At 41.0% G+C, this 13,325-nt stretch overlaps 1 protein-coding gene across 1 annotated transcript in view; it reads left to right on the top strand.

Annotated features, from left to right (window-relative positions):
• itprid1 (ITPR interacting domain containing 1) overlaps positions 1 to 13,006 on the top strand; it is a 42,616-nt gene extending 29,610 nt beyond the window's left edge. The window contains exons 12-17 of the mRNA XM_026180838.2: positions 8 to 2,140; positions 10,557 to 10,684; positions 11,426 to 11,537; positions 11,630 to 11,944; positions 12,355 to 12,405; positions 12,635 to 13,006. Coding sequence (XP_026036623.2) covers positions 8 to 2,140; positions 10,557 to 10,684; positions 11,426 to 11,537; positions 11,630 to 11,944; positions 12,355 to 12,402 — 2,736 coding nt within the window. The 3' untranslated portion in view covers positions 12,403 to 12,405; positions 12,635 to 13,006. The remainder of the gene's footprint in view (positions 1 to 7; positions 2,141 to 10,556; positions 10,685 to 11,425; positions 11,538 to 11,629; positions 11,945 to 12,354; positions 12,406 to 12,634) is intronic.
• Positions 13,007 to 13,325: the final 319 nt, after the last annotated feature.

Raw genomic sequence — 13,325 nt, 5'->3', positions numbered from 1 at the left:
ATTTCAGGCTCGCTCAGGGTTTTCAGAAATGAGTGGTGACAATCAGGACAGTGAGAAACCAGAGTCTTCTGCTTTTTCTCCTCATACTGACAAATCTCCCATCCCTGCCTCAACAATGACCTCTTGTGGTTTTAATAAATATCTCCCTTCCTCACCCTGCCCTTCACCAGATTCTACTATAGACTCGAGCTCTTCCATAGCTTCTGCCTCACTGCCTCTCTCAAGTTGTGACCTGCAAATTGCAAACACTGAAACAGTACCAAATCCGGATCAGTCTCCACCCGCTTCAATACAAAGTTTTTCTTCTGGTCCTATATCGTCTCAGCATCCCACTTCTCCTCCTTTACCTCACTCTGCTAACAGAGAGATCTGTTCTCCACCCACTTTGGTTTCTCCCAAATTACTCAAGTTAATCTCACAAACTCCCGAAAGCAACAAAAACAAATCTTTTTTTCTAGATTCTGATGGAATAAGTTTTTCAAAGCCAACTGCTGATACACAAAAGGAAGAGGATGAAAGTCTCCCTTTGCTCTCTTTTCATTTGGACAAAGCTAATCCATCAGCACCACCTGTTTTGGACTTCTCAAAATTAGAGGAAGGTTTTCCCACACCTTCCTCCCTTTCTTATAAACTTTACATCCCAGTTTGTCAGCCTGATGTGTCATCACAATCACATCATCAAAATGACCTCATAGACCCAGCTTCAGGAGAAATTTCAGACCAGTCAGAGCAAGTTGTCTCTGGACAGCATAGTGCAGTCTTACCCCCAGAGAACAGACAGCATTCTCACAATGATAACAATGATCTTGCTCTATCCTGTCAGATCCAAAATGGTACAAATGCCAAGATGAATGATATACTGTTGGAAAAATTTCAGAGGAATGAAAAACAACAGGAAAAAAGTGAGGGACACGGTCCCCAACTTTCTCAAGAAGCTGTCGTTTACATCTCAGACACAGAAACTCCCGCTAATCTGTCAGAAGGTTCTGCACCTTCACCTTCTGAAGTAGAAAGCCAGTCAGAAATGGATACACTGGTCAACTCCTCTACTGTGCATGATGACATGTCAGCAAAGACAAAACACAACGATATTAGAAAACTCTATCAAAAACACGTTGCTGGTAAAGAAAGTGAATCACCCGGGAGTTACATACGCTTACACAATCAAGTTGCACAGGCACACAGTGGAGATGAAGTAAAACCCAATAATCTCATTGCAATTGAGAACTTAGATCTGGTTTTTGAAACCTCAGTAGATGACTCTGACAATGAGAATATAGATTTAGATGACTTTTTTCAGCAGCTTGATACTGAAGGGCGAGTCTATTGGGCAGAACCCATCCAGTTGTCCAATCCAACCCCTGAAGCGTCAGGAAGCTTTGAAATCTCAGATGGAACTCCTGGAAATCTTCCTGTAGATTCATTTTCTTCCACAGGCAATGCCATCCCTTTACCAATGTCATACTCAGCGAACACAGACAGAGGCCAGACCTCAAGAGCTGCAAATGGCTCCTTGGATGTACCTTCCTCACTGACATCCACATCCCAGTCTGCAATCCCGAATGTCAGACCATCAAATCGTTCTGTTTCAGTTCAAATGCCGTCATATCTGTCTTCTCATATTGTCCACAGAAAGGATGTTCCATACACTCCTGAGTCAAAAAGCACTCGTCTCCCTATCATTCTACCTTTGGACACCTCCAGCCCCTTTCGTGCTGTCCAGTCATGGACAGACCTGCAAATTCAGCGCAATACTCTGACCAAGAATTTATCATATGGGGCTCTTCATGCTGTTCCAAACAAAACAAATTTGTCCATGAGTTGCCCAGGAATGACACAAAGACCAACACATCAAGAGCTCTTCTCTTCATCTCCTTCTTTCTTTCACCTGTCTAATAATTGGAAATCACAGGAGACTATCCCTGAGATGGCTATAAATTGTAAGCCAGAGTCAGTATCTGTAGATACAGGATTGTGGCCGGATGAGCAGGAAGAAGACATGAACAGAAATGGAAATGAAACTCAGAAGCAACTTTGGGAGGGCAATCAGCAAGACACCATGGCATGCTGCTGCTCCTGTGACCATACCTGCTGTATTCACAAGAGTAACAACAAGGAACCCACTTTCGGAAACAGTCCTGTGAGTAATACCACACTGTCCAGTATCCTTACTTAATTTTGTGTATTTAGCCAAATAGATTTATGTTGATACCCTCATATAAAATTCACACCCTTTTACGTATAACTTCAGTTGCTGGACTACATGTATTCAAGCACCACAGTGAGTAAGGTTTGGTTTTATTTTACGTCTATAGTCTTACAGTTTTTCAGGTTCAGAACAAGGCCGATAGGCAGTGTCTGATGAAAGTAGTTTAGAATTTGAGTTCCATTCTGAACTTTTAGGGCCCGAGGACTAAAGTTATTGGGACTGCTGTCCCTCATCCTGCACTTCCCCACAGCTGGTACTACCAACAGAAGGTTCTTATGACTGTGAGTTTGCCTGTATCAACCAGTTCTTCCACATGAAACTTTTCAATAAGGCACACAGGGTAGGTAGGGGCAGGGATGGTTGCATTAAGAGATTTGATTGGGCAAGAATGGGCTGCTGTCAGTGCTTGTGGGGCTGGTGTGCGGCAACCCTGCAATCTAACTGAAACCTATTTATTTATTTGCAAGGCTAGAATGGGACTGGTAATTTTGTTTCAGGCAGCCCATCATGTTTGCTCAAGAAATCAAATCACACACAAAAAAACCCTGCTTCACTCCTCCTACACTTCTCCACATCTGGTGCTAAAAACAGCAGCCTCCTGTGACCGTGAGGGCTGGTTACTAGTTGTTGTTGGTACTACTGTTGACAGTGCAACATCACCAAAAGCTAATGTCATTAATTTGAAACACTTTGCTACATTTATTGTTAGTTTCTTCTTTTTTTTTTCTGTTTTAGCTTTTGAGCTCCACCTTTTCGGCCATTCTTCCACACAATAATCTAACAATAATCTTCCACACAATAATCTTCCACACAATAATCTGTTCTACAAGGTGCGTGAACACACAGCGAAGATAGGGGAGCGCCCGGTTGCGTTATGAGATTTGATTGGGCAAAAAAGTGTCATTAATGAAAATGAACAAATGGGCTACTGTCAGCGCCCGATGTTGCACATCTTTCATTGTCCCAATGCATTCAACTCATTGGCCTAAAAGTATGTCGGCCCACTGGGAAAATCCCCGGTATGCCGGATAACCAGTCCAGCGCTGTTTATTAGGGATGGAAATCAAGAACCGGTTCCAGAAGCACAGTTCCTTGGAATTGTTAGGCTTTGCCTATCAATCTTGCTTATTGGTTACACTACAACTAGGTGATTTGACTTCATTTGTCAGAGGAGGAAAATGCTAGTGTATATGGACAACTTTTATTTTTATTGCACAAAAGGATGTGAGCGATGGTAAAGCGGAAGCTGCCTCCAGGACAGAAACAGCTGCATTATGCTGCTAACATCACTTTGGCTTTTTGCAAGCATCTGCACAGACAGCATGCTAATGCTAAGATAGCAAGACGGCATGCAAACACTAAGCTAGCCAAAAGTCCAGAGTGATGGAAGCTGAAAGCTGTGTGAAAGCTGACCAAACTCATGAGAGGTCCTGCTGCAGCTTCTGTTTCTACCTGCTTCTGTTTCTAAAGAAAAATCACTGTGATAATTGGTTTGAAATATCGTTTTGCTGGTTTTCACTTTTGCTTTGTGGTGTTGGACTCATGTAAATGGACTGATTCTTATATAAATGGACTGATTCTTATATAGCGCTTTTCTACTCTCTCTGAGGACTCAAAACACTGTATACAACATGCCTCATTCACCTATTCACACCTACTCATACAAACACTTCTATACTCAAGTGCAATCTAAAAACATTCACACATTCACACTCTGATGGACGCATTGGAGAGCAAAATTATAAAATTATAGATCCAAATATTGAGATAAAGATTATACAGTGGGATGCAAAAGTTTGGGCAACCTTGTTAATAGTCATTATTTTCTTATATAAATCGTTGGTTGTTACAATAAAAAATGTCAGTTAAATATATCATATAGGAGACACACACAGTGATATTTGAGAAGTGAAATGAAGTTTATTGGATTTACAGAAAGTGCGCAATAATTGTTTTAACAAAATCAGGCAGGTGCATAAATTTGGGCTCCACAAAAAAAGAAATGAAATCAATATTTAGTAGATCCGCCTTTTGCAGAAATTCCAGCCTCTAAACACTTCCTGTAGGTTCCAATGGGAGTCTGGATTGTGGTTGAAGGTATTTTGGACCATTCCTCTTTACACAACATCTCTAGTTCATTCAGGTTTGATGGCTTCCGAGCATCAACAGCTCTCTTTAACTCACACCACAGATTTTCAATAATATTCAGGTCTGGGGACTGAGATGAACGTTGTACTTGTTCCTCTACATGAATGCCTTAGTGGATTTTGAGCAGTGTCTCGGGTCGTAGTCTTGTTGAAAGATCCAGCCCCGGCGCAGCTTCAGCTTTGTCACTGATTCTCCAGAATCTGCTGATACTGAGTGGAATCCATGTGTCCCTCAACTATGAAGGGATTCCCAGTCCCTGCACTGGCCACACAGCCCCACAGCATGATGGAACCACCACCATATTTTACTGGAGGCAGCAGGTGTTTTTCTTGGACTGCTGTGTTCTTTTTCCTCCATGCATAACGCCCCTTGTTATGCCCAAATAACTCAATGTTAGTTTCATCAGTCCACAGCACCTTACTCCAGAATGAAGCTGGCTTGTCCAAATGTGCTTTAGCAAACCTCAAGTGTCTCTGTTTGTGCTGTGGGCGGAGAAAAGGCTTCCTCTGCATCACTCTCACATACAGCATCTCCTTGTGTAAAGTGCGCCGAATGGTTGAACGCTGCACAGTGACTCCATCTGCTGCAAGATGATGTTGTAGGTCTTTGGTGCTGGTCTGTGGGTTGATTCTGACTGCTCTCACCATTCGTCGCTTCTGTCTATCCGAGATTTTTCATGGTCTGCCACTTTGAGCCTTAACTTGAACTGAGCCTGTGGTCTTCCATTGTCTCAATATGTTCCTAACTGTGGAAACAGACGGCTTAAACCTCTGAGACAGCTTTCTGTATCCTTCCCCTAAACCAGACCTTCCCAAAGTGTGGGGCCCGCCCCCTAGGGGGGGGCGCGGTATGAAAAGGCTGGGGGGGGGTAACAAAACGCTTGTACACTGCTAGCACGGGGCGCCCACAGAAACGCAAAGCAGGAGATGAAGCATCGCTGAATATGTTTCCAAACCAACTTCATTCTAAGCCAAAGACTAGAAAATATGGTGAAGCAAATCTGCCCTTTGGCTTCACCTGCACAAGTGCCGAGGTAGGTCTCCCTGCAGGATTGGTTTTCCCTTCGTCGGGAGCAGCGCTGGGCTCTTCAAATCACGGACAAACAGGATCCCACAGTTGTTTATGTTTTTGAACCCATTTTGCACAGAGAGGCATTTTTTGAATAATGTATTGATGCAATGTTGAATATTATTACACAGGAAAAAAAAACAGCTACAGTAAAATAATCACACCGTGACGCCTCTGCCTTTGTAAATGGAGGGACAGTAACTGCGTGTAAAACCTGCAGACAGTCAGATTAACAGTATTTTGTCTCTATCTGCCATCCTGCAATTCATCTCATGTAAACAATAATGTGGCCACAGCGTGACGTGAAAAAAGACACATACCTTTGACGTTGCGTGACGAACTCTGTATTCCTCGTCCACACATAAACGAAAAAAAAGGAGTTTAAAAAAATCTCAGTTTTCGGTGATTCGAAACGCCGTTTACGTGGACGAAACAGCTGCGTGTTCAAAAATACCCATGTAGGTGCGGACGTAGCGTAAAAGAGTTAGTAGTTTATTTTCTTACTACCTGTAATTTATTGCAGATTACTTGTATTTGCTTAATTATTTACTACATGTTTGAGGTGTGAAATAAACCACAATGGAGCAAAATATGGGCGTGTGTGGTTGGAGGATGTGTTAGTGCGTGCGTGCGTGCGCGCAGGGGGGCGCGAACATTTTTCTTGTAAAAAAAAAAGGGGGGCCCAGCAAAAAAAGTTTGGGAACCGCTGCCCTAAACAGAGATGGGCAGTAACGCGTTACTTGTAACGCGTTACTGTAACCTGATTACTTTTTTCAAGTAACGAGTAAAGTAAGGGATTAGTATTGCAAAAACTGTAATTAGATTACCGTTACTTTCCCGTAGTAACGCTGCGTTACTGCGTTACTAAAACCGTGATTTTTTGCGAGAATGTCTCACGACAGTGACGTAAGCGAGTGCGCCGTTAGTGACAACAGCTGTGTGCAGATCAACAATGGATCACATATTGATTGTGGGAGAGAGTATGAGCGTGCAGCGTTTAAAGCGTGGAAGTACTGACCTGACTTTGAGTTTGATTCCATAAAAAGTGACAAAAACATTAGTGTCCGTTGTGTGTGGGAAGAAAACTTCTTTTTACAGCGAAAAAAACCCCTAAACTTCCAAACAAGCACCGAGTAGCTACGACGTAATGGGAAACTCAGAGAAACTCACGGATTCTTCAACTGACCGCGGCACACCTGCACCAGGGTAAACCTCCGCCTACCCCACTCCTGCTTTACAGGTGAAAATAGAGCAACAGGACCGCTGAGTCTTTGACTTTATTTATTTTCTGCTGTGTTTTACTTGCATCTATTTGAAAGACTGAGTGTAAACACAAAAAATATTTTATTTTATGTGCTGGAATGTGCAGAAAATAGGTTTAAATGTTAAACTAATTTATTCAAGTCAGAGAATGTTGCATATAATTAAATTTTTGCTTGATGCATAAAGTTAAAAGATTAAAACTGATAAAACAAGTTAAAAAAAGAGACTTTTCCTTTTAACTACATTTTGTATGATGGATTAATGTAGAAAAAGTAGAATTGGGCTGAAAGATCTATCGCTTTATCACCTCTTCAGGTTGTAAATCGTGTTTTTAAAAAGTAACTAAGTAACTAAGTAATTAATTACTTTTGAAAATAAGTAATCAGTAAAGTAACGGGATTACTTTTTTGGGGAAGTAATCAGTAATTAGTTACTGATTACTTTTTTCAAGTAACTTGACCAACACTGGCCCTAAACCATGATGATGAACAATCTTTGTCTTCAGGTCGTTTCAGAGTTGTTTTGAGACCCCTGTGTTGCTACTCTTCAGAGAAAATTAAAAGACGAGGGAAAATTACAATTGACCCCCTTAAATACTCTTTGTCATTATTGGATTCACCTGTGTATGTAGGTCAGGGGTCACTGAGCTTACTAAGCCAATTTGAGGTCCTGAGACAGTTTGTTTCAGCTATTTAAGTGGGTAACATTAAAAGTTATGTAATGAGTAGTATATTAAATTACTTTCTCCTTGGAGTAATTGAGTAACATATTGCTTTACTTTTAACAAAAGTGTTCTTTGTAATATGTTTTTTAGTAATGACCCCACATGCAGAACCATTTGACCACAGAGCATGCTATTAATCTGCATGAATCTAATCTGTAATCTCTGCCCACAAGTTTGCATCGGCCCACTGGGCAACTGCTCGGTATGCCAGATTAGAAGTCCAGTCCTGGAAAGGTCTACTGTGTATACATCAGTGAGTAATTAGCTAGCTATTACACAAGAAAAGCTTTTTCTACCAACCGTAGTGTAGCCAAAGACAGAGAAATCCAAAGTATGAAAAATACAACACTAAAGTATAACTAACTTCAATAATTACTTCCTCCAAACCATCAACGTGTCTTTTAGACCCCATTCCTACAAAACTGCTCAAAGAAGTCCTGCCATTAATTAATTCTTCGATCTTAAATATGATCAACCTATCTCTAATGATCGGCTATGTACCACAGGCCTTCAAGCTGGCTGTAGTTAAACCTTTACTCAAAAAGCCATCTCTAGACCCAGCAGTCTTAGCTAATTATAGGCCAATCTCCAACCTTCCTTTCATATCAAACATCCTTGAAAGAGTAGTTGTCAAACAGCTAACAGATCATCTGCAGAGGTTTATTTGAAGAGTTTCAGTCAGGTTTCAGAGCTCATCACAGCACAGAAACAGCTTTAGTGAAGGTTACAAATGATCTTCTTATGGCCTCTGACAGTGGACTCATCTCTGTGCTTGTCCTGCTAGACCTTAGTGCAGCGTTCGATACTGTTGACCATAATATCCTATTAGAGCGATTAGAACATGCTGTAGGTATTACAGGTACTGCGCTGCAGTGGTTTGTATCATATCTATCTAATAGCCTCCAATTTGTGCATGTAAATGGAGAGTCCTCTTCACACACTGAGGTTAATTATGGAGTTCCACAGGGTTCAGTGCTAGGACCAATTCTGTTTACATTATACATGCTTCCCTTAGGCAGTATCATTAGAAGACATAGCATACATTTACACTGCTATGCAGATGACACCCAGCTCTATCTGTCCATGAAGCCAGATAACACACACCAATGAGTTAAACTGCAGGAATGTCTTAAATAATAACAATAATAATGGATTGGATTTATATAGCGCTTTTCAAGGCACCCAAAGCGCTTTACAATACCACTATTCATTCACTCTCACATTCATACACTGGTGGAGACAGCTACAGTTGTAGCCACAGCTGCCCTGGGGCAGACTGACAGAAGCAAGGCTGCCATATCGCGCCATCGGCCCCTCTGGCCAATACCAGTAAAGACATAAAGACCTGGATGGCCGCTAACTTTCTGCTTCGTAATTCAGATAAAACTGAGGTTATTGTACTCGGCCCTGAAAAGCCTAGAAATATGGTATCTAACCAGATTCTTACTCTGGATGGCATTACCTTGGCCTCCAGTAACGCTGTGAGGAACCTTGGAGTCATGTTTGACCAGGACATGTCCTTCAACGCACATATTAAACAAATATGTAAGACTGCGTTCTTCCATTTGTGCAACATCTCTAAAATTAGAAATATCCTGTCTCCGAGTGACGCTGAAAAATTAGTTCATGCATTTATTACTTCCAGGCTGGACTACTGTAATTCATTATTATCAGGATGTCCAAAAAACTCACTGAAAAGCCTTCAGCTAATCCAAAATGCTGCAGCAAGAGTACTGACAGGGACTAGAAAGAGAGAGCAGATTTCTCCTGTTTTGGCTTCCTGTTAAATCCAGAATTGAATTCAAAATCCTGCTCCTCACATACAAGGTCTTAAATAATCAGGCCCCATCTTATCTTAATGACCTTGTAGTACCATATCACCCTATTAGAGCACTTCGCTCTCGCTCTGCAGGCCTACTTGTTGTTCCTAGAGTATTTAAAAGTAGAATGGGAGGCAGAGCCTTCAGTTTTCAGGCCCCTCTTCTGTGGAACCAGCTTCCAGTTTGGATTCAGGAGACAGACACTATCTCTACTTTTAAGATTAGGCTTCAAACTTTCCTTTTTGCTAAAGCATATAGTTAGGGCTGGACCAGGTGACCCTGAATCCTCCCTTAGTTATGCTGCAATAGACATAGGCTGCCGGGGGATTCCCATGATGCATTGAGTTTTTCCTTTCCAGTCACCTTTCTCACTCACTATGTATTAATAGACATCTCTGCATTGAATCATATCTGTTATTAACCTCTGTCTCTCTTCCACAGCATGTCTTTTATCCTGTCTTCCTTCTCTCACCCCAACCGGTCGCAGCAGATGGCCGCCCCTCCCTGAGCCTGGTTCTGCCGGAGGTTTCTTCCTGTTAAAAGGGAGTTTTTCCTTCCCACTGTTGCCAAAGTGCTTGCTCATAGGGGGTCATATGATTGTTGGGTTTTTTCTCTGTATCTATGAAGCGCCTTGAGGCGACTTATGTTGTGATTTGGCGCTATATAAATAAAATTGAATTGAACTGAATTAAAGAGATGAAAACATCAATATATACTTCTATCTTGTTAAGAAATAATGCTCTCTGTTGTGTCACTTGTGCAACTGGATTATTACTAACAGACTATAATTAATATTTAGTAACATATTTGATAACATATCCATCAAAAGTATAATGTGTATTATAAAACAAACCAACCTTAAGCTGTGTGAAGGAGTGTTGTGGTATCTGGCAGCGAGATGTTAGCAAGAAATTCTTCAAATTCTGCAGCTTACAAGGTGGGGCCTCTTTGCTGGATCAGACTTCTTGGTCCCAACTACTGCCAAAGAAGTCTTATCCATGGAGGCCCACATTTGCTTGATTGGACTGAGACTGGATCATTTGGAGGCCAAGTCAACACCTAAAACCTGTTTTTGTGCTCTTCAAACCACTGGTGAACCATTTTTTTCCATAGTATCCAGGGAATACAGTTTCCATGGCTCATGTGATGAGACTATGATCAATAGTAGGTCGAAAACCCTCTTTAGTGACAAGTCTCACTAGGGCCTAAACACCTGGGACTTTCCACCGTCTGTTGTTAGAACTGAAGAAGCTTATCGGAGAAATGTCTTCGACAGATAGGTGTTTTCTTTTTTTAATGATAACTGTGTCTTTGTTCTCTATAGTACTCTCTGGATGAGCTGGAGGAGATGTTGCTGTGTCTGCAGCAGTTTTGGTCTGTGCTAAGTAACATGGAGGAGCAACTCTCTGAAGACCAGGCTGCTGTGTTCAGTTGTCTCTCTGACCAGGACAGGTACAAACAATAGTTTATACATTTCTAGTGTGTTCTGGCTACAGGCACAACCAAAGTCCTTTCAGAAACAGGTTTTATCAGTTAGCAGTCCACTTGAACCGCGTCTAGGAATTAAATATATTTTGTTCTTTAAAGTATTCATTTTTAACCTTAATTTAATATAAAAACTGCACGTATAGAATCACAAGTCAAATCTGACAAAAACATTAGTCTGGGTCCCAGATCTTGCAAAAAAGTGAGGTCCTAAAAGCTTTTCCCACACATGGTAGTTACGGTTCTGCTGTTGTGTCACTCTCTTGGAATTTCTCTGTTTTACGAGAATGCAGTAGACGTGCAGCTTTATCATAGAATCAGTGAGTGAGGTGCTAATAACGTTCTGACCGTCTGCCCACCTCAGAATCAGATTGTTCTTTTTGCTTATGGAATATGTCATATATTTTATCTTCATACTATTTTTTCAAGTTATAGACCCTGGGAATTCATTAGCATAGGTAGTAATTTAGCAGTTTTAAATGATCACCAATATTTATTTATTGGAGCATTTTCTGGATCCTTGGCCAATATACTGAACCCTGAATTGCCCCAGATGCATCCATTGCAGTGTAACTATGAGTGTACACTTGGAAAACACTTAATTGTTTTTGGTCCACATGATAACCAGCTTCGAGCATTGGCATGGTGATAATTACCATACAGTTTCATGCACCCAACAATAAATGTGTGTGTGTTGTGCGTGTTTAGAGAGAAGATTCGGGACATCGAAGAGCTGAGGCGTGCAGTAAAACGAGAGGCTGGTGAGCTGGAGAGGCAGTTAAAAGAACTGGCCTATGAGTATGATGAAAGCTTGAAAATGGTAACAAAATTCATCTCCTGAGACAGATCGGCAGGCCGATATATTTTTGTTTTTTTTAACTTTATGTTTTCTGATTCTGTGTTTTGGAGTAGAAGATGCACAGATTGCTGGATGAACAGTCTCTCCTCTGCTCTCAACTTAAAGTCTTTCTACCTGGAACAGTCCCCACACCATCATCTAAACCAATGCCCAACAGGACAGTAGCCACTCAGTGCTCTTTGCTACCCTTGCTCACGGCAGCTGACATACAGAGTAGCCACATTTCTGATTGGAAAGGCTGGAAGACTCTGAAACCTGGACTGGATTCCAACAGACAGTCACTTCCTGGGTCTGAGAGCATCTGTGATGGTCAGGGCGGCTCTCCCACCAAAGCAGACAAGCTAGACATAGTAGGCTTCTTGCAGAGAGTAAGAAAAAAAATCCCATTTTTATCTTCTCATGTGTCGATAAATCCTGCCTGCCACACAGCCGAACTGTGACAAAAGTTATGGGTTCTATATCTTCGGCTGCCTGCACTACGAGCTCTTAAATTGAACCTGATTGTGAAATAGAAGACGTTTCTAAACTGTCCACGTGACTAATTATACTATGAAAAATTAAAATATGAGTATTAAATTAATGTAACTTTTCAGAAAATCCACATTTTACATGAACTCCTCAGCTTATGAGGCATTTTTTAATTTAAGATGGTACACGGGAGTTTGACATTAGAACTAGTGACATTTTCTTGAAACCTAGATAACTGACAGAATGATTTACAATATTTACGTGAATGTGATCTTGCTTTTTACTGTGGATTGTGTATCCTGTGTTTCAGCTGAAGGAGACTTTGCATCATTCTGTGAACACAGACCCATCAGAATAAGAGGTAAGATTCAGTTGCAGAGCTTACAAACTTGTGAAAACACTTTTTTTTGTTTTGCCTAGTTAATGTGCTTTCTGCAAACTAGTGGCCCACTAAAGCATCGTCACCCTGGATGTAGCCAAAGGTTGTCTCGAAAGTTTGTGAGACAACCTGTGTGAGCTGACGTTTCCTTGGGTTATCTTCAAATCCAGCTGTTCGTTTCTAATAACTTTTATGCCTTCCTGTTTTACAGGTGTCAGGAACATTGTGTGATGCACACCTATGTTTTGTCAATATTCCATTCTTTCAAAGCCTTATTGTATGAGATGTGCAGTTTTAGTGTTTACTTAGTATTTCTGTCATTTTCGCTTTTACTGTTTGTGTCAGTATAATGGATCTGCTAACAAGACAACCAAAAGAAAGTGAAAAGGCATAGCATATCAAGTTTTACAAGAATGATGTTTGTTTTTTAAGATAAAGCATAGCAATATAATTGTGACTTAATTCATTAAATATAGTATGTTTGGCAAGTTTTACACCTTAATTATATTAAAACAATATACCTTGGAAAAATAAAACACAATTGTGTGATTTGTGCATTCATAATCTCTGTGAGTCTTTTTTTGTGCGACTTCAGACTGGAGCAGGATGTACCAGTTACTAGAGTAAAATCCTGAATAAAGACTTCTAAAGGTTTTGGTTTTACTAAAGGATCGAGAGCAGGGCTGTGCAGAGATGTTTGAAAGTTAAAGGGGCACATAGAACCAGGCTAAATAACAACAACCCAAGAATCAAATATGGAATCACATCATACTATATCACTGTCACCAGGTGGGGACAATGCAAAGCAAATGTAGCCCATTTTTTACCTGATGGGTACAATGTTGCTGTTGAAGAGTTGCTGGTCCTGCTGCTGATAGTGCAGGAGGGCAGGGCTGTGTTGA

This window comes from Astatotilapia calliptera, chromosome 9 (genome assembly GCF_964374335.1).
Source record: "Astatotilapia calliptera chromosome 9, fAstCal68.1, whole genome shotgun sequence".
NCBI lineage: Eukaryota > Metazoa > Chordata > Actinopteri > Cichliformes > Cichlidae > Astatotilapia > Astatotilapia calliptera.
The sequence above is the reverse complement of the archived record's forward strand: the minus strand, read 5'-3'. Positions and strand labels throughout refer to the sequence as shown.